We start from the raw sequence: 22441 nt of genomic DNA on the forward strand, positions 1-22441 counted from the left end.
CAAGCTTTCATAAAATGGAAAATCTTTTTAACCAGCTCTCCTCTAAAGCAATTGTGTTTGTTTGTTTTTACGTTAAAATCTTCACTTTTGGCTATAAAATGACAGGTTGCAAGGGACACAATACACATAGCGCCTTCCAGATGCTATGGAAGTTTCTACGAGAGGTAGTTTTTTCTGCTTTGCATAAGGTGGGAATGATAGTCAGAAATTACCCTAACTTATAGGACCTGCTTTTCGCCCCGTTAAACCCAGCAACTGAAAAGCAAGATTGAACAGTTTTGTGACAGGAGGTCTGGCCATTTTGAAAGAGGCCAAGGCTCCTTACCAGTTCTCTGTGTACCTGGCAGCAGCGTATATAGTAAATATCTTCTAAACGGTGCAAGTTTGGGTGATATTTACAGTACCTACCGGTAAGCCTTATTCTAGGCTTATCTGTAGGTACAATTAAAGAGGAAGACTTTAATTCCTCCTTAAGGGCTTAGCAAACTGCTACCAGATAGAAAGACTTGTAGGGTGGCCACTAACCAAAAGCAAACATTATGTTGCAGCTTACCTATTCTTAGATGTGGTGGCTACATTCTTTCTTCTATTTTCATCTGGCGATTTGGCCAGTAAGCATGTTTTTAAAAAGAACAAGCTCTCCTCCAAATGTATCAGTTAAAAAGTTGGGACAAATCATTTAACACGAACAGGGGTGCTTACAATGATCAGCTTCTGATTATGTAAATCCTTTATCCCAAAAGAAAGAAAAGCTGTTTGCTGTAAGCTGCTTATAAAGTGTTAGGTGGAGTTTGCCTTCAATTTGTTAAATCTGCTAGTACAATAGTCCCCTCCCCCCCAGACTCACAATACTGCTGTCCAAAGGTGCCCCGTGCTCATTCTTCCACAGAGAGGGCATTCTAGTACAGGTGGTGTGTTACCAGCCAAATCAACAGATACAAATCAGAGGGCATAAAGCCTAAAAAAATAAAACAAATGCAGCAACCACCATGTGATGATTGTGAAGCTGCAATACAATACATTTTTGGGTTTACTACAGCTTTAAGCAAATAACAGATAATTTTAAAGTGGAGTTTCCATCCCAAAAAAAGTCTTCATTATTGTGCTCATTAGACCTAAAAAAATAAAAAAAAATTTTTTTTTTTACTCATCTGGAAATGCCCACGAAATCTGCCTTTGAAGCACCTAGGATTCTGACATCTCCCTCTAATGCTCCTGGGAAATGTGTGTCATCATTTCCCAGGATGCAGTGCGCTGTCCAATTATCACTCCCCATCCAAGACTTCCAGGAAGTGCTTGTAGGCTTCACAATGCCCACAAGTAAAATGACAACGGTGTGGACATAGTTTTATAAACTATCTTTTTTGAATATCTATGCGGATCGGCGGCGGATTGTAAAATAGTAAGTGACCGGATTTATATTAAAAACGCATGATGAAAGGACATACATTTAAAAAATGCTAATTGTGGTTGGAACTCCGCTTTAAGATTGGTGGTCTAATTAAAATAAATCCCAGTGGTAAACCTGGTCCACCTATGTATAGAGTTGGACAACAGTTACACTTAAGTTTCTAAATGTAAGGGATAGTGTTAAACATACCTGTACATCCCCAGAATCTGCAGCTCCTGCTCCAAGACGTGAGGCAGCGTTTCTTTTTAGCAGCTAAGGAAAGAATAAAAATCCACACATCCATGTCACACAGATTTATCAATTACTAGTTTAAATGGACTTAAATCAAAAGTAATAATGGGAAGAAGAGTTCTGTATTTTATAGTAATCAAAACTCACCCCCAAATTAGAAAAAGGCTGACTGCTCCAACATCGTCTTAGTGAATAAGTCTGTAGACCAACTGAATAGCTACATAACTTTTCCCATTCAATACATTATTATTGATTTGGCATTAAACACTTACATCTTGTGACACCGTTGCTCTGCTTGAACATATAGAATTGTTCACAATTGCAAACAAACTTATCAACAGAATAGAAAGAAAGATCAACTTTTTGTACTTTTTACTTTCCCACGCAAAAGGTTTGCTTTTATGGTCATCTCCGCTCAACTCCCCTAAGAGTTTTTGTCGTGTAGGATATTTGGCTGCGGTGACTGTTGTATTAGTGCTTAACTGCTGTACAATTGTGCTCAAAAGTTTGCATACCCTGGCAGAAATCATGGACTTGATATTAAAGAAATGACTCATCAAGCTTAATCTTAAAGTAGAACTATAGCCAAACCTTTTTATATTTTTTTCATTTTGAATAGGGTAAGAGAGGGTTATAATAACCCCTGTTGGTTTATTTTTTGCCATCTGTGCCCCATTGGAGAGATTTCCCTTCACTTTCTGTCCCATTGCTAAAACAGAAAATTAGTGGAAATCCCTGCAAGTAAATTCTGTGGGGACCCCCAGGCCTCCAGAACTGGTGTCTCCATTCGAAGATTTACCCTCCATTACATTTCTGGGGACAACCCAAAATTAGGGAATTTTTTGTGTCACTTTCAAAGCTAATCGTAAACAGGACAAATAGAGAGGATGGATATCCCCAACAGGGGCACAGACAGCCATCAAAACTGACAGGTGTTCTAAATCAATTTCCACTCTATCCAAAACTTGAAAAAAAGTCTTGCCTTTAGTTACATTTTAGTGATCATATGAAGCCATTTATCACATTGTAGTTTGAAAAATCACCCAAATGGTCCCGATTAAAGATTTACATACCCTGGAATGTTTGGCATTGGTACAGACACACACAAATTAAAATGGCAATATTCATTTCCCACATCTGTGGCTTTTTAAATTGCAATTAGTGTCTGTGTGTAGTCAGTGAGTTTGTTAGCGCTCATGTTGATGCACTGAGCAGGCTAGATACTGAGCTCCGGGGAGCAGAAAAACTGTCAAAACACCTGTGTAACAAGGTAAAGAAACTTTATAAAGATGAAAAAGTATCCAAAGCGTTAATTATGCCAGTCACTACTGTTCAATTACTTTTTAAGAAATGGAAATTTGGAAATCTCTTGATACCAAGCAAAGGTCAGGTAGATCAAAAAAAAAGATTGCAGCCACAACTGCGAGAACTACTCAGGATACAGAGAAAAACCCACTTGTAACCTCGGGAGAAATACAAGCTGCTCTGAAAAAAAGATGTGTTTCAAAAAGCACAATATGACAAAGCTTCAACAAAATTTAGCTGCATGGTCGAGTTGCCAGAAATAAGCCTTTACTGCACCAATGCCACAAAAAGTTACAATATGCCCGACAACACCTTTACTGTTACACTAAATAAGTGACAAGAGCAAAATAGAGCTTTATGGTCACAATCATAAGCGCCATGTGTGGAGAGGGGTCAACAAAGCCTATAGCGACAAGAATACCATCCCCACTGAAGCATGGTGATTTTTTTTTGGGGGGGGGGGGGGGGGGGGCCTTTAAAGGCACAAACGGAATCTTGTGAAAATTGATGGCAAGATGAATGCAGCATGTTATCGTAAATACTGGTAGATATTTGCATTCTTCTTCAGGAAAGCTGCGCATGGGACACTGACTTTCCTGCAAGACAGTGACCCACAAGCACAAGGCCAAAATTGACCCTCCAGTGGTTACAACAGAAAAAGGTCAAAGTTCTGGTCATCACAGTCGCCTAACCTCAATACCATCGAGCCACTTTGGGGAGATATTAAGTGTGTGGTTCATGCAAGATGACCAAAGATTTTGTGGCATTTTGCCAAGAAGAATGAGGAGCTATACAAACTGCAAGAATGTGGGGCCTCAGACAACCATTACAAAAGACTGCACGCTGTCAATGATTTTAAAAGGGGCAATACACAATATTAAGATCTTAGGGAATGGAGGAGACTTTTGAACATTTCATTACTTGTTGCCACATTTTGTTTTAGGATTGTGCCATCTGTTATGACCTACAGTTGAATATGAATCCCATAATAAAAAGAAAATGTGGTTTGCCCGCTCACTCATGTTTTCTTTACAAATGGTACATACTATATTACCAATTCTCCAGGGCAATGCAAACTTTTCAGCACAACTGTATCTTTGTAGTGATTATCTACATGTGCAACTATGGGATGGAGCAGTAGTTCCACATTCTTTACGGTCACAGAAATAAGAGGAAAAAGAAAGAAATCAAAAAAGTAAAGTAGAAAAACAGGGAAGGTGGGCTGGACACATTTTGATATGGAAAGAGGAATGACCAGGAGGGGGTAGAACAGAGCTTCAGAATCTTGTGTATAATCTAGTATAGTTACCAGGTTTACAATTTATATCATTAGTGAGGAAAGGTTAAGGTTCTACAGTAGCTACACAGATTTGCCGAGCCTGCTTATACTGAGAAGGGAAGGAGCGAATAAGTTTAACACCTTTGGCTACATACCTTTTTAAGTAAATCCCTGGCTTCTTGTGTGAGGTAGGGGGGTAAGTTTAGTTTACACTTCAGGATTTTGTCAATTGTCTTTTTTCTGTTTTCACCAGTAAAAGGTGGCTGCGAAAAGAAAAGGAGGCATTGGATTACGAAGAAAAAAATAAATAAAACTAAAAAAACTTTACTGAGCAATTTGTTTTTGTAAAATTAGATAATGAAAATGTTTTATTTGAAACTATTCAAATTTTAAACTAGAATAATGTGGTAAAAAGCACAGAAATCCGTTAAGAAAAGAAACCTACTGCTCCAGTTAGCATGTCATACATCAAGGCTCCCAAACTCCACCAATCAACTGCACGATTATGACCACTTCTCATTAAAATTTCAGGAGCCCTAAAAACAAAAAGGAGTAGAAAAACAAACTCAAAGATTGCAAACAGTGTGGAATTTATATAGAATTGTTTTCACACAAGAGCCCAATTGAATTCAGCTAGAAAAAATGTATAAATCATAAAATCAGTGGGGGGGGGGGGATCTCTCCACTGAGCAGGCTGATGACAGGTCAGTGTCCGCTATGCAGGCACAGACTCAGCCTGCTGTTTATATGGGACTCGTATGGAAAAGGACTGCCTATCCGTTTCCATCTAATTGTCATCCAATCCGCCGGATGGATTGGGAATGGATCCCCGTCTATTTTTAGGGGATTGGATGCTGGCGGGCGATAGTGGACACATGTCCACTGACATCTGCCACCCCATAGAGAACAATGGGTGGTCCGACCAGGTCCACCTGAAAAAACGGACAGGCGGACCCGATTGGTCCACTGGTAAGAAAGGAGCCTAAACCAAAAAGTATTTAATCTGGCTCCCAGAAGTATCCAATGTTGCAACAATGCACTTAAAAAGCATATGCAATTCCAAAAAGGTATTTCTTTTTTTACGTGTTAAAAGTACTAAACCTTGGTCAGGCATATATCGCTATGTCCCAACTGGCAAGAACCTCTGGTACCCAACCTTACAAAGCACGTAGGGTGATGGGACAAATTACTACATACATATTTTGTCCCCTAGGGAAAAGAACACTAAAAAAAATTGGAGTACTTTAAGAGATTTCCTTTTTAATCACTTACTGTTGTAGATGATTTATATGCAAGTTTAAACATCTGAAATAAAAAATGCAGCAATGTTAAACTCAAAGCTAAAACCTTGACTCACATGTACTCTATTGTCCCACAAAACGTATGAGTGACTGTGCCATCGTGAATGGATTCCTTACAAAGGCCAAAGTCTGTCAATTTCACATGCCCTACAAAAAAAAAAAAAAAGTTTAAGAAACTACAGATAGCCCAAGGACAGAACACAGAAAGTAACTGCTTTTTTTTAGTAATACTATTAAAATCATAAAAAAATTCCCAAAGTATAAAAAACACTTTCACCAGACATTTATTAATGCTGTTGAATAGTTTTTTCATACTTGTTTTATTCAAACCCCATTGTCATTGTTTTCTATTGTGGAAACTGAAAAAAAAAAAAAAAAACCCACAGTAAAAATATATATTTTTAAATTGCAAAACAAAGTTACACCCAAGCACCCGCACCCCCCCCCCCCTCAAACGTAAACACACGCATCGGGGTGTGCATAAAGCTTGATTGCGATATAGCAGAGTAATAATTGAGAGGGGGGATGGATCCACATGCAAACCACTTTCAGCACAACCCCTAAATGTTAATTTATCCTCGCACCAAATCACTCGATACCACTCTGCAGAGGCCCATTGCTGGCGGTTTCCCAATGGGAAGGAGCGGTAAAAACATTGCTCCTCTCACCGCTCCAAAAATGCTGCTAGCAGGACTGTTACACTGGAGAAACAGCAGGCGCTGTTTAGGGTCGGTTTGCAGGCGCTATTTTTAGTGCAATAGTGTGAAAGGGGCCTAAGGGAGGATTACAACACTTTTTTTTGCAATGTGTGTCCCATTGGGGAGACTTCCCTGCACTTCCTGTACCAGCATTAAAACAAATAGTCAGGGAAAATCCTTACAAAGTGAGGGAATTCTGGCGTTTCAACAGGGTCAGCATAACTAATGTCCCCATTAGAAGTTCCCCTCTATTATAGTTCTGATGTCAGCCCAAAATTTGGAATTTTATTTTATTTTCATTTTTGACGATAAACAGGACAAAAGGAGAGGGTGTAAACAGAAGTCTGCATTTGGTTACAATTTAATAAGAAAAATCCAAAAGCTGTAATTTTATTGTTGTATAAGCAAACCTTGATGATTTAGCATGATGTTCTCCGGTTTCAGATCACGATATATTATTCCTTTTTGATGCAAATGTCCCAAAGCCATCGAGATCTCAGCCAAGTAAAAGCTGCAATGAAAATAAATAAGAAACATTAATTCAGAAAGACAAGTTGTGTAAAAATTGAACAAGAGGGAAGTTTCATGAAAAAACCTTAAAGGGGGGTTCACCTGAATTTTTATTTTTTAAAAACCCAGCAGCTAAAAATACAGCAGCTGCATCATCCTCCCCCCTGAAAGGTGTCAAATGTGACCAGGACTGTGGAGTCGGAGTAAATTTTGGGTACCTGGAGTCGGAGTCGGCAAACAATGCACCGACTCCTACTAAATTTAGATTGGAATAAAAAATAAAAAAAAGCAAGTTTACTGCAATGCCACCCACCCAAGTCAGTGTCGAAAGATTATTTTCAGCCCTAAAAATAATAAAGTCTGACTTTAGAGCCTCTATGAAAGAGGATCTGGCAGAGGCAATTCTCTTCCTTAGAACTCTACATTGAATTGATTTGCATTTGCTAAGCCTAGAACTACATTTCAAGATTAATATAAACCATTTCTAGGTTTTACAGATTTTGTTTTTGGTTCATTGTAGATCAGCTTTGTTTTTGTTCTAAAACAACCAAATAATGTGGTTTGTATTTTTGAACTGGTAAAGATCCTGTTCCTGATGTTTATGCCTGCTGCTACTATCCAGCCACTTAAAAAAAAAAAAAACTTTGTTTTCATTGTGTTTGTCTTTTGCTTAAACTGTGCAATACAGTAGACTGTTGGCTTCCCAGCCAGTAGTCCTGTGGTAGGTTGCGTTTCTTTCCCTCAAGAAATGTATAAAATACATTCGCATATTAATACAGAGGAGTCGGAGAGTTGGAGTCGGAAGTACATAAAACTGAGGAGTCGGAACATTTATCTACCGACTCCACAGCCCTGAATGTGACACCGGAGGGGGGAGGGTTCCGAAAAGCGGAGGTTCACTTTTGGGTGAACCTCCCCTTTAGGTTTTGAATAAAATATTTTGAAGCAAAATAAGGGTCAGTGCCCATCAATGCAGCCTGATCAGTGGCCATTATAGGTAGACCGATATATATCTGCCTGCCGATATTTGGCCATGTTTGATAAATCGGCCGATCATCAAAATTAGGCCGATATTTTACACTGACCGCCGAGAGAGAGAGGAGCCGTCAGCTCAATGTCAGGGGCTGGGCGGGACACAGCAGCTATATTACACCAGCCAATGGGATGGTATCTGGGCGGGCCATTACGTGTATGTTGCCCCGCCTCCTTTCTAAAGCAGCCCAATCATTGGCTGGTGTAATTTAGCTGCTGGGTCCCGCCCACCCCCCGACATCGAGCCGACAGCTCCTCTCTCTCCTCTTAGTTTCACACAGTTACACTCATCTTAGTGTGAAACCTGCCAGTGCCATTTGTTAGTTACAAACCAGTGCCATCTGTACTGAGGACATCAAGTGTGTGATAGAGTGACAGGAGTAAGCAGGAAGGAGTGGACGGGGCGAGTTTTCTTTTTTTTTTAAACGGCCTAAAATATCGGCCACAAAAATCAGCATAATATACCCAATTTCTAAATATCGGCATCGGCCAGAGAAAACCCATATCGGTCTACCTCTAGTTCCCGTCATTGCAGCCTGATCAGTGCCCAGCTACAGCCTTACCCATCATTGCCATAACATACAGAGCCAGATCTCCTGTGTACTCGGCTCGCAGTCACGCCCAGTCCTGCCCCTTGGCTCAGCTCCTATGATGAACATAAAGGGCTCAATGCTGGGACATCAACACTAGGAGCCGTGCAAGGGGCGGGACTGGGCATGTCGCCAAGCACACAGGAGATCTGGCTCCGTCTATTTCGGTACCGCTTGTTGTCTCCTTCCCCTCTTATATCAGCGTGTAACACGCACACACACAATTTTCTCCTTATATTAAATGGGGGAAAAGTGAGTGTTATACGCCAATACGTGTGTGTGTGTGTGTGTGTGTGTGTGTATATAATATATATATATATATTAGTGCTGTCAGTTAAACGCGTTAACGGCGTTAACACAAACCCATGTTAACGTCGTCAATTTTTTTATCGCGCGATTAACGTTCGGGGGTTATACCGGGATGATGCCTGCAGCCGCAGGCATCATCCCGGTACTGTTGTTTAGAGCGGGCGATCGGCTATCCAAACATAACAACCGATGCGGCTAAAAGCCGCTCGGTTGTAATGCTGAAGGAGCGGGAGGGGACATCCCCCCCCTCCCGCCGCCTTTCGCCGCTCTGACCGGGCCTCCCGTCCCACCGGGAGACCCGATCCTCCATCCGCCGCGTTCTGTGTTCAGGCGGAGACTGACACTAAGCCGTAAACGGCTTTGATTCAGTCTCCGCATTGAAACCACGGAAGCGGCGTCATGACGTCACTTCCGGGTTTCTCGGCTGCCAATGGCGCCGGATTTAAAAAAGTACACAGTATTCAGAATCGCCGTTTTCGGCTATCTGAATACTTTGAAGTGCAAAGGAGGGCTCGGAGGTCTTTTAGATCCCGATCCCTCCATAAAGAGTACCTGTCACCAGGGATGTTTACATTCCTTGTGACAGCAATAAAAGTGATCAAAATGTAAAAAAAAAAAAAACACAATTTATTATAAAAAAAAAAAAAAAAAAAAAAAAAAAAAAAAATGTTTAAAAGGGTGAACCTCCTTAATCGCGCGATTAATCGTGAGTTAACTATGACATTAATGCGATTAGAAAAAAAAAATATATATATATACACATACACACACACACACACACACACACACACACACACACACACACACACACACACACACACACACACGTTAAAACCTTGGTTTGAGAGCATTTTGCAAGACAAGCACATTTTTGAAATACATTTTGACTTGAGATACAAACGATGTCTTGATAAAAAAGTAGCGTCATGTCCCAACAGGGTATAAAAGAGAAGAGAGGCGCCTCTAAGTGTAGCAATATGCTTACATTTAATGAAGGTGCAACATATTGCTAAACTTAGAGGCGCCTCTGTTCTCTTTTACACTCTGTAGCTCCTGATGGATTTTGCTTCTAATCCCCTTGTGGATGGACATTTTTATAGGTACACAATCAAATTGCTATAATCTTTTTATATGGACTATAAACTGAAGGACTTCATAGTCGCAATACAGTGTCTGAAAATATACGCAGTGTGTGAAAATATATATATATATATATATATATATATATATATATATATATATATATATATATATAACATTTTCACACAATGCGTATATACACACACACACACACACCATTATTTAAAATGGCAGCCCATTGAAACCAAGGATGCAAAACATTAACAGACCAGGTATTTTCAGCATGTTTTGAGAAATCATGGGTATTTTTATTCACGTTTGTCTAGGTCCCCCAATATGTTATTTTAACCTAAAGCGTTTTTCGACTTTTTCAGTCAGATTTGAAAAAAGCCCAATGTCTGCTATGGGTTCCCATCCAAAGTATACCCCCCCCCCCCCCCCAAAAAAAACAGCTACATACAGTTTTTAGATTTCTCTTACGATAAAGGTGTGCCATGACAAAAAGCATTTCCAAACAGGTTCAGAGTAGAGCTGGCCCATACACGGTTAGTTTTAAAAAAAAAAAACACACCCCCCAAAAATTCAAAACTTTGAAAAAAAATAACTATAAGGCTAGGTTCACGCTGCTGCGATCCGATTTTGATCCAACATTCAGTACGACTATGTAGTACAACCGGGATGCTACTTTGAATTGGTTTGCCTATTCTATGGGGCCAAAATTGTGACGAATCACACCAATGTATTAAAAGAACCTTTTACAAAATCGCTCCGTGCCAAGTTGCATCAATGTAAACAGGCACCACTGAAAACAATGCAATATCCAATGTTATGGGATTCTGTAGTCAACTCAAGTCACATTTGAAACCACACTAGTGTGAACAGAGCGATAAGGTCAGAATGTGGTTTTGTTAGTAACCTGCAACCCAACTCTTTCACGGTTTCACACTTTTCAGTACTTTCAATCCTTATACATGTACTTGACTCTTAACCCAATTCTCTGGTATGCATTTTAGAAACTTAAAAAGTCAAAGTTTTTTTTTTTTTTTTTTTACAATTCATTGTACTTTTACTCACCAAGCGGTATCTTCCATAAATATCCCTTCTCTTTCCAGCTGCATGAAGAGCTCCCCACCTGAGTTCAACACAGTAATTTATTATAATATTCAGCATAAAAAGTGTGAACTATTGTGGGGAAAGAGGGGGTAAACAATGGAACACACTGGCAATGTAAATACAAAAGAATATATACAGTAATCTATGATCTGGACTAATCGGAGAACTGACCACTAAGATACTCCAGAATGAGGTAGAGTTTTCCACCAGTTTGAAAGGCATAGATCAAATCCACAATGAAAGGATGCTTTACTTCTTCTAAGATATTCCGCTCAGCTTTTGTGTGTGCCGTGTCTTTTGCATTTCTTACAATCATAGCCTGGAGAAAAACATAACAAACAATCAATCCAAACCTCTGTATATACTGGGATACCTAAATTATCGTAAATGGGCTTTATCTTGTATCCTACATTTTCTCTATCCAATTTTCACCGTTTTGAATTCTTCAGCTTTAATTTAAAGAACACTTGGCGACCCGGCCATTAGGTCAAAGACCCCAGATCTCATATTTAGACCAAAATGCAATAAAAAAATAAATAAATGGCCCTTTAAGAGCTATGGGCGGAAGTGATGTTTTGACGTCGCTTCTGCCCTGCTATGGAGACGGGTGGGGGCCATCTTGCCCTCACTCGTATCCCTACCACTGGCGTGACAGGACCCGATCTCCTCCACTGATACCGACAGCTCCGGTAAGCGGCGGGAGCCCCCTCTTCCGCCGCCTATAACGGTGATCTTGCGGCGAATCCACCGTAGAGACCACCATTATCGTTAACAGAACCGCCGCCTGAAGAGATGGATACCTCGGTTATGGCAGCAGCTGCCGCCTTTACCGTGATATCCCTCTTAAAAGTGCCGACGTATATAGTCGTGTGGCGGTCAATAAGTGGTTGTTAACCCACTTTGCCAACTTTACATATCCCCCTGTCTTTTTTTTTTATAAATTCCCCCACTGATGTCAGCTGGGACATGAGAAGGAGAGATAGTCGGCCGGTCAAGTGGAACTGCTCTGAAATACAGTAAAGGAGAGAGAAATATATATTATACACACACACACACACACACACACCAAACACAGACAGGAGCTCTTGTCATTCGGAAACAAGGAGGATTGTGCAAGATTTTAACAGATATGAGATCAGCAGGAGTTGCGGGGCGGGCACCGTCACAGGAGCAGTCAGGGAGGGAGGGGGAGAGAGGTCCAAAAGGAAAGACAGGAGACCTGCGTCTGATGGAGGCACGTAAGCTGACCACAGTGTCAGGGCTCAGCAGCCCTGATATATCGTGGTCAACTTACAGGGGGGAGATAAGAACCAGGCAGGATCAGCCAGTTATTACAGGTGATACAGGGGGCTAAATGATACAGCACAAGCACTGTGCTGTATAACATGCTTTAAAAAGACAGGATCCGTTTTTTTAGATTAACAAACACTTTAAGCAGATGAGGGCCATTGTAAAAGAAATCATGAAACACAATTAGAAATCTAATAGTTTAGTAATCCAATAGGTCAAAAACCTGTGAACGTGAGCCAATCTGTTAGCAGAAGAGAGGTGCATATGCTGGTCAATAGTCAACATTGGCAGTGACTTTGTAAACAAAGTTATCAGCTGCCTTGCCAACAGTAAATAAGGACTTTGTAACTCCATCAGCGCCTGCCTGCGTGCTGTGCATGGGATCTGCCACCACTCCCATTCCAAGCACTGGCTGAGACACACGATGAAGATAAGGATGCATTCTGGCCTCTGGCTTGCTCATGCAACATGACAGATAGCCTGAGGTATTCCCCCACCAACCTGTCTGCAGTTTAAGGCAAAACAACATACTCATTACAACAGGAGGCTGCAACTACATAGAGCATGCATGCTGTGGAAGCCAAGCAAATTTTGATAAAAAAAAAAAAAAAAAAAGTGTGTTAGAAAGGCCATGCAGGCCTAAACAATTATTTAAAGAGGTTTTAAACTGGGGGGAGTGGACGATATTGTTTTTTCAGCCGCCTTTCAGACCGATATTAGGTGCCGATATTCTGTACATCGTCACCTGCCACCCAGATGGCAGGGGGTCATTTTGTATTTCCCCAAAAGGAGGGGTGCTACATGTGAAGAATAAACACACTTTTCTATGGAGAACTTTCACAAATATTTTCTAAGTGTATTATCAGGACAAAGTTCAACCCATATTAAAAATGGACATTTAATGGTACCCAATACTATGTAAACTTTGTATAGCAAAAACTGTAGTAAACCAAAGTTTTACCTTTTTCAGAACTTTCATGGCAAATATATTTCCAGTGTGAGCTCCAGCTACTTTTCTTACTTGAAAAACCTACACATAAAAGACGACATTTGAAAATGTTAACAGAAGACAAGTTATATCACACAGATATAAAGTTCAACTCACAAAATTATGCAGTATCTAACTTTGCGTTATGTGTAAAAAAACAACAAAAAAAAAAAAACAGGTCAACTCCTTTAGTGAGGCAACGTATCAGCTGAACATGCACATTTTAAAAACGCATGAGGTTATTTTCACAGTCAGAAGACACGGTACCTGTAGGTACAGGAATGCATAGACACCCTCACATGGTGAGAATGTGTTCTGCTATTTGTTTACTTATTTATATTTTTTTAAAGTGGTTGTAAATGCAAATGTAATAAACCAGCACAAATCAATGCATTTTAATGTAAACATTCAGCTGTGACTGTACCTCAGAAAAAGGCTCCCTTAGCTTTTATCAGCTCTCCTAAAACTGCTGGTCTGAGGGTGTGGCTTAGGACGGAGAATAGTAGGCGGAGACGTGATGTCACACAGTCCCCCAGTAATACACACCCCGCTTGCCTCCTTAGCTCAAGAACATGCACAGCTACCCGCCATCTGTGTGTTTGTGGGCATGTGACCAAGTCAGCTCTGCCAATGACAACAGTGAGGGTTGCGGCAAATGGATAAGAGTCATACAATACTCTGACCACTAAGGCCTCATTCACACTTAGGGCCGTTCGGGTCCGTCTGTCACGGACCTGAACGACCGATCCATGCATCGCTATGGAGCGTCGGATGTCAGCGGAGACATGTCTGCTGACATCCAACCCGATCCGTCCCGCTAAAAATAGACGTATGGGGGCCACGTCCCCATCCGTCCATGCAGATCGGGTAAGATCTGATGAAAATGGACATGCTGTCTGTTTTCATCAGATCGCTCCATAGGACACAGCGGTGCCCGACAAGCCCCTTCCCGCTCAGTGAGCAGAGAGGAGCTTGTCATCCGTCGGCTCAGCGGAGATCTGCGGACTGATCTCCCGCTGAGCAGACAGGAGCAGGCGGACTCCGTAGCGACGGAGTCCGCCAAGTGTGAATGAGGCCTAAGACAAACGGCTGTACTGGTGCTAATCAGGAGAAAGCTGGTAGGAAGGGGTTAATATAACAGCTGAAGAGCAGGGAGAATTTCTGGAGAAGGGGGTTGCTTCAAGATACCAGACTAAGCTCAGAATGCTTAGTATAGGTAATATCTATTTAATTATACAATGACATTTGTGTTCGAGGTTTACAACCACTTTAACCATTTCCCGACCGGTCAATAGCAGATTGAAGGCTGGGAAGTCATCTTGACTAGAGGTCCAACAGGATAACAGCCGCCGCGTGCCCGGTGGGGGGGCGCGCATCACGGCGATCGGTGGTATGGTCAATATAAAAAACAGTGATGCCTGCCATTAGTGCCCATCGATGCCGCCTTAGTGCCCATGAGTGCAGCCATATCAGTGCCCGTCATTGAAGAAAAAGTACTTATTTGCAAAAAAAAAAAAAAAAAACAATGAACAAAAAGAAAGAAAAAAAGTTTTTTTTCAAAATTTTCGGTCTTTTTCTATTTGTTGCACAAAAAATAAAAAATAAATCACAGAGGTGATCAAATACCACCAAAAGAAAGCTCTATTTGTGGGAACAAAATGTTTAGGTACAATGTAGCATGACCACGCAATTGTCATTCACATTGGGACAGTGCTGAAAGCTTGGGCAGGAAGGTGCCTGGTATTGAAGTAGTTAAAGAGGAATTACAGACAAAAAAAGTCCTTAGACACATTTAAAGAAGTATTAAACCCAAAAGCAAACAAAGCAGCTTACCAATTCTTAGATGTGATTTCTGCACATCTTAGGCTATTGTTATCTGGTGATTCTGACAACAAATCTGTTTTTAAAACAGAACAAGCTGTCCTACAGATGTAGCAGTCACAGAATGGAGACAAACCATTTACTACTGACAGGGTTGCTTACAATGGTCAGCTTTTATGTAAAACCTTCATCACAGAAAGGAAAAAATATTGTTTATTGTAACTGCTTATAAAGTGTGAGATGGAGTTCAGATTCAATTAAAAAGGTATTTAAATCTGCTAGTACTTCCAAACACCCCCTTTTTCCCTACACCGACAATGCTTCTGTCTAAAAGGCATCTGTTGCTCCTTCATCCAAAGTGGGGGCACTCTAATACAGGAGGTGTGTTACTGGTCAGATCACTAGGTGAAAACAGAGGGGGGGGGGGGGGGGGACTAAAAAATAAATCAAATGCAGCCACCACATCCGATTGGTAGGCTGCAATATATACAAATGTTTGGACTTCATACCGCTTTAAATTTCTACATTTTTATTAAAAATATAGCAATATGTATTCTGCTACATATTTAAAACAATAAAGAAAATCTGCAATAAGCGTATATTGATTGGCTTGCGCAATAGCGTCTACAAAGTAGGGGAAAAAATTTACGGACTTAAATTAATTTTTTTATCGTTTTTACTAGTAATGGCAGGTTAAGCGATTTTTAGCGAGATTGACATTGTGGCAGACAAATCCAACCCCAAGTGACTTTTTGGTGATCAGTGCTATAAAAATGCACTGATCACTGTATAAATAGAACTGGCAGGGAAGGGGTTAACACTAGGGTTGATCAAAGGGTTAAGTGTGCGCTAGGGAGGTGCTTTCTAATTGTCAGGGGGACGGACTGACTGGGAGTAGAGAGAGCACCGTTTCTGATCACAAGCATCAGCTGATCTCTCTCTCTGAACGGGTATCCGCCTTGTTTACATAGGCAGATCTCTGTTCTGCTTTGCCGCGATTGTGGGTGGCGACCTCCTGCTGTATTGTATGCACAGACCGAGGTACAGGTACGCCAGTTTGCGCAGCAGGGCCACCCTGACGCAGTATATGTGCAGCGGGTGATCTGGAAGTGGTTAAAGTGTTCTCCATGGACAATTTTGGGTAAAGGAGTTTTTTTGCAGCCTCTCACAATATACAGGATTTCATATACAATTACTCAATGCAACCTCTAAAAAAATTAAATGGAATAATAGTGCGCACAATTAACCTGTATTTTGGTAATGTGAAAGGTTGCTTGCTTCTTCCTACCTCTTGCACATGCCTATTGGTCGGTGAACTGTGCATGTGATAGCCCAATAGGTATGTGTGGAAGGCAGGATGGAGCAGCAAGCTTTATTACTACTAGATCACTGATGATCAGCTTGTGACTCCCCAAAAGCAACATGCTCTCAGAGGCTGTTGCCCGTATGTGTAGTCACTTTAAACCTGTACCAAAGAAATAAACTGGAATAATTAAATGTAGTTATTTGTTCTTTCACTTACCTTGCCATAGCCACCCTTGCCAAGCACTCTGAGTAGCTCAAAACATTCTGGTCTGATCTTTTCTGGCCCTCTATTCACACTGGTTTCTGAGATCTCAAACTTCTCACAATTTTCCATATCACTAAATAAGGTAAAAAGTAGTATTTATTTCCATGCAACAAATTAAAGTATTTAAAAGTCTTAAGCCTCGTACACATGATCGAACTCCCAACCAACTTTTTAGTGGAGTTTGGTCCGAAGGGCGTTGCCCGTGAACTTATTCTGCATACACACGGCAGAACATTTTCAGCCAACATTCACCAAACCACATGGTTTTGCAGCTCTTTACCGCCACCCTTTTGGCAACTTCTGCTATTTAACATTGGCTCTGAGCATGTGTGTTTGTACATCGGATTTTAGTTGGACCAACTTGCGTACACATGATCGGATAAACCGACATAACAGATTTATTGCCCAACAGTTAGTGAGCATGAACAACCAACTTTTGTTGTCTTTAATTCAGCCAACAATTGTCTTATGGAGCATACACACGGTTGGATTATTCGACACAACATGTCCAGACAATTATGGCCATAAAGTTGGATCGTATGTATGAGGCTTTAGAATGCATGGATATAAACCGATCTGACCTGGCATGCTTAGAAACGGTTTATGAAATATTCAAACATTAACAATTAAAGGACTAGAACACGTGTAAAATAGGATTTTTGACTGTAGGAGCTATAACCCTCTGTCCTTGAATTGTATTGTAACTGAACTGTAAAGTCTCCCTTAATTTTGGTAAAGTGCTGTGCAAACTGTTGACACTATATAAATCCTGCATTAAAAAAAAAAAAATGGCTAGTAAAGACAGTTAAAAGGTTTTCAGTAGACAGGACATCAACCCTCTTGTTAAACTAGCTGCAAACCGTGGCAAACTGAAAGTGGCCAATACCAGGCTGGTCACTGTTTCATTTCTAGCATCAAAATTCTCCAGTAGGCAGCGGTATAATCCAATAGTCCCTTCCCATTTTGTTCCTCTTCCCTCCCAGGCTGACATTTGCGCTGACAACATTGCCACTGGCCCTTAACATGATCAAGAACGTTGAGGGATTAACAAGTAAACTGGCTTTGTGGGCTGGCCATCCCAACCAGAATCAGCACAAAGATCAAGGGACCTTGGATTAAAGTAAGCATTCATTTGTGTTATCCCATCTCCTACACAAACGAGCACTGGACTTTTTGTCTTTAGAGGGGGTGGGTGGTGGTAAGAGACATTTTTAATTCTTTTACCTGCCTGGCATTGGGCTTTAATCAGTAGTAGTAGTAATTAGGGATGCACCGAAATTTCGGCCGCCGAAACATATCGGCCGAAAATGGTGTTTTCCCCACTATGCCAAAAATCTTGCCGATAATGGTGCCGAAAAAGGGGCGGGGTCATCCCGCTGGGTGACGTCGTGTATTGTCCCGACGCGCCCCTCACAGTCTCCCCTGCTCCTTCTCACTCCAGCGCGGCTCTCACACACAGACGTGCACCGCAGCTGCGCCTGGCTCTGTTTCTTCCGGGTCCTCCCCTCTGCTCTGCTAAACCTAAAAGTTTCTCCGCCCGGGAGTGTTCCTTCCCTCCAGCTGCCTGTAATGTGTACTCGCCCCGGCCCAGAGCTAGTGCGGGCAGCGAGGTCTGCTTGCGATGAGGTTTCCTCCGGAGCCCTATGGGGGGGGGGGGGGTGTCAGTCACACAGGCGAGACGCCCAGAGCTGGTGTGATAAGGAGTGCTTGTGTCCGGTGCCCTGAGCTGGTCTGATAAGGGGGGTGGGGGGCACAGTGGCTGCATTTGATGGGGCACAAGTGGCTGCTTATGATGGCCACAGTGGCTGCATTTGATGAGGGCACAGGTGGCTGCATTTGATGGGCACAAGTGGTGGCATTTGACGGGCTCAGGTGGCTGCATTTGATGGGGCACATGTGGCGGCATTTGACGGGCACAGTGGCTGCATTTGATGGGGCACATGTGGCGGCATTTTACAGGCACAGTGGCTGCATTTGATGGGGCACAAGTGGCTACATTTGATGGGGCACATGTGGCTACATTTTACAGGCACAGTGGCTGCATTTGATGGGGCACAAGTGGCTGCATTTGATGGGGCACATGTGGCTGCATTTTAAAGGCACAGTGGCTGCATTTGATGGGGCACAAGTGGCTGCATTTGATGGGGCACAAGTGGCGGCATTTGATGGGGCACAAGTGGCGGCATTTGATGGGGCACAAGTGGCGGCATTTGATGGGCAAAGTGGCGGCATTTGATGGGACACATCTCTGCTGAGAGCTGTCATTGGTTGCTAGGACTGCCAGCATGCTAGCAACCAATTACATCATGTCCCCCCCCCCCCCCCTGCGGAGTGCTTCTCCTTTTCAGCTACTGTTTTCTGCTTGCCAACTACAGGGCCTTGTAGCAACACGACTTGTTGTCGGCAGGTCACAGCATCTTGCCTGCGGCCATAAGATCCCGTCCAGCAAGCAGCACACCGTGACAGCAGGTCAGTTTCAAAATCAAATTAATCAGAATTTCAGGGGGGGGGGGGGTGACACCATGTTTTACCGCACCAGGTGACACCAACCCTAGTGACGCCACTGTTCCTCCCCCTTTCTCATGTCGGCATGTCTGCAGCACAGGACAGGAGAGAAGAAAGCTAGGCCGGGGGGAAAAAGAGAAAACTCAGAAAAAATCATGTACAGTACTACAGGAGACATGGAAATAGAAAGAGGACTGTGCTGGGGGAACTAATAGCCCCAGCACCACCAGATAGAGCCACACTGTACCCGCACCACCAGATAGAGCCACGCTGTACCCGCACCACCATTTTATTTAAAATATATACTGTCATTTTTGGTATGGGTCATTTTCGGTTTCGGTCTGACTTTTTTTATTTCGGTTTCGTTTCGGTTCGGTTCTGAAATTTCCATTTCGGTGCACCTCTAGTAGTAATTAAATTATGATACACACAAGATTAGGGGTGCGCATCTTCACTGGTCTCACGATTCGATTACGATTTGGTAAGCGGTTTGATTCCGCGATGCATCACGATTACCGACGAGCTCCCACTTCCGGTTGGGCCGCCTGACGTCCCGTCCTCCCTGCGATCTTCTGGGACACATCACAGGTCCCAGAAGATTGCCAGGCTATACAGGACAGGGCAGACATGCGCACCCGGCTGTGAAGCCGCAAGCTGTCACAGCCGGATGCCTACAGTAGTATTGCCAGTGCCGTGGACAGGCGGGGGAGAGAATGGAGGGTTCGGGTGGCCACGTTGCTGGATTGTGGGACAGACGAGTGTCTTTCTGCGCAAACTACAGTACATAAAAATCTCCATAGGCGACGCTTTAAAAAATAAATAAAAAAATAACGGTTACGAGGTTAGAGTCACAGAGGAGGTCTAGTGCCAAAATGATTTCTCTCGCTCTGACAATCGCGGCGATACCTCACGTGTGATTTAAACACCGTTTACATATGCGGGCGCGTATGTGTTTTCTTTGCTGTGCGAGCTCCCGGGGACAGGGGCGCTTAAAAAAAAAAATGTTTGATCACTTTTATTGCTGTCACAAGGAATGTAAACATCCCTTGTGACAGTAATAGGTGGCAACAGGTACTCTTTATGGAGGGATCGGGGGTCTAAAAGACCTCAAATCCCTCCTTTGCACTTCAAAGTATTCAGCTCGCGAATCTGAATAGTCATTTTTTTTTTTAAACTGGCGCCATTGGCACCCGAGTAAAGCGGAAGTTACGTTGTGACGTCGCTTCCGTGTTTACATACAGACTGGAACGAAGCCGACCGACGTTTCGTTCCAGTCTGTCTCTAGCCGCTGGAAGTAGCAGCTCGCGGATCGGGTCTCCCGGCGGGACTGGAGGCCCAGTCAGAGCGGCGGAAGCGGTGGCTTTTAGCCGCATCGGTTGTTAACACTGGAAAGCCGACCGCTCCCACTCTAAAAACGGTACCGGGATGATGCCTGCAGCTGCGGGAATCACCCCAGTAATCGATTCTCCCGGTCGCATGCATCGATCAATTTTGCCACCCTTACACAAGATAAGTAATGACAGGGCAAAATATCCACAACTTTAATACGAGACAGGCTCTGCAAACACAATATTCTCAAATGCCTAGAATGCAAACATGGCCTTCGCCAACTTGGTTCACCTTTCTAGGCCTTCAACGGACACCAGACGTGACGTCCCAACTGTCATTTTGGAGGTGTCCTGGGGAGAGAAGCATATGGACCATTCTCTCCCTGGAAAGACAGAAGAGGACCCAGATGGGAAGCCTCATTAATGCAGGCAGTAAATGGGACTACCCAGCGGATGCTCCACCCATCCCGGGTAAAAGACCCAGGTGGGCAGGAGTTGCCGATACCAGAGTGGTGTGGGAACACCACAAAATGCTCTGTGGAGTAGCTCACTTTCGGATAGCTGGATCTGGGCAGACGCTCCTCAGGAACACTGAAAAGGGACCCAAGAGGAGCTTCTGAGGGTTGATCCATCCTCTCCTGGAGAAGCGAGGTCAAGGTAAAAAAAAAAAAAATTACTTTCAAAGGGGAAATAACTTTCTCAGGAAACCAGAAAACCTCAAGGCATACTCGCAGGTATCCCAGGAGAAAAGAGAAAGAGAGCAAGTAATCACAATCACCCACTTGGGAAAAAAATAAATAAACACAGCAATGGGGTCAGAAACAATAATGGAGGATGGGGAGGGAGGGGCGGGCTTTTTAAAGTGTTTCCTGCAGCGGGCGGAGCCATCTTGGAGACCGCTTTGGAAAAGTAGGGGAGTAAGAGACATTTTTAAATAATTTTTACCTGCCTGGAGTGAGCTTTAATCAGTAGTAGTAGTAATTATCATATACACAAGATCAGTAATAACAGGGCAAACTATCCACAACTTCATTAACAGGCAGACAGGCTCTGCAAACATTCTGTTTTAAAGCAATTATAAATGAAAACTTACAGTTCAAATGATATGTTTCCATGGTCCATAAATTCACTTATAATTCCCTGAAGAGAAAAGAAAAAAAGACAAACAATAAAATTACAAAATTTATAGTAAAATACTAATATAAAAATGGTGCTTAATGGCGTCAATTTTTTCCAAACCTCAAATAGAACATTGTAATTAAAAGGCCATCTGGAAAGTACAGTGCTGGCCTTTAACAGTAAAGGATAGGGTCACATTCAAGACCCTCTGCCTCACTCACAAATGCACACAAGGAAAGGCTCCTCAATATTTATGCGAGAAAATAAAACACTACACCCCCCATCGCACTCTCCGATCATCTAACCAAAACCTCCTCTACATCCCCAAGTCCCACTACAAATCAAAAGGCAGAACGAAGATTTGCAGTCCAAGGACCACAGCTATGGAACGCTCTACCAACTTACATACGCATGGAAGAAAACCATCGGGCCTTCAGGAAAAAAACTTAAAGCGGGGGTTCACCCTGTTAAAAAATTTTTTTTTTTTTTATTAGACCATTAAATTCGGCATCGTAGCGCGAGCTACGGTATGCCGGTCTTACATTTTTTATCCCCGTACTCACCGTGCTATCGATGATTGAAGAATCCGGGGAATGGGCGTTCCTATGGTGAGAGAAGGTGATTGACGGCCGGCCCTGGCACGTCACGCTTCTCCGGAAATAGCCGAAATAGGCTTGGCTATTCACGGCGCCTGCGCATAGCCTGTGCGCAGGCGTCGTGAATAGCCGAGACCTACTCCGGCTGTCTTCGGGGAGCGTGACGTGCCAGAGCCGGCCGTCAATCATCCTCCCTCTCCATAGGCACGCCCATTCCCCGCGGGAGTCGGATTCTTCAATCAACGATACCACAGTGAGTACGGGGATTAAAAATTTAAGACCGGCATACCGTAGCTCGCGCTACGATGCCGAATTTAATGGTCTAATGATGGAAAGGAGGGTGAACTACCGCTTTAAAACCCACC

At 42.7% G+C, this 22441-nt stretch overlaps 1 protein-coding gene across 1 annotated transcript in view; it reads right to left on the minus strand.

Moving 5' to 3' along the window:
* The window catches only part of RPS6KB1 (ribosomal protein S6 kinase B1), a 42699-nt gene that overhangs the window by 8736 nt on the left and 11522 nt on the right, over positions 1-22441 (minus strand). Inside the window, exons 2-11 of the mRNA XM_040336936.1 lie at positions 21455-21501; positions 16481-16601; positions 13111-13179; positions 11031-11178; positions 10821-10878; positions 6636-6736; positions 5584-5674; positions 4672-4762; positions 4382-4489; positions 1601-1663 (exon numbers count right to left, since the gene is read on the minus strand). Coding sequence (XP_040192870.1) covers positions 1601-1663; positions 4382-4489; positions 4672-4762; positions 5584-5674; positions 6636-6736; positions 10821-10878; positions 11031-11178; positions 13111-13179; positions 16481-16601; positions 21455-21501 — 897 coding nt within the window. The remainder of the gene's footprint in view (positions 1-1600; positions 1664-4381; positions 4490-4671; positions 4763-5583; positions 5675-6635; positions 6737-10820; positions 10879-11030; positions 11179-13110; positions 13180-16480; positions 16602-21454; positions 21502-22441) is intronic.

This window comes from Rana temporaria, chromosome 2, assembly GCF_905171775.1.
Source record: "Rana temporaria chromosome 2, aRanTem1.1, whole genome shotgun sequence".
Classification (NCBI taxonomy): Eukaryota; Metazoa; Chordata; class Amphibia; order Anura; family Ranidae; genus Rana; species Rana temporaria.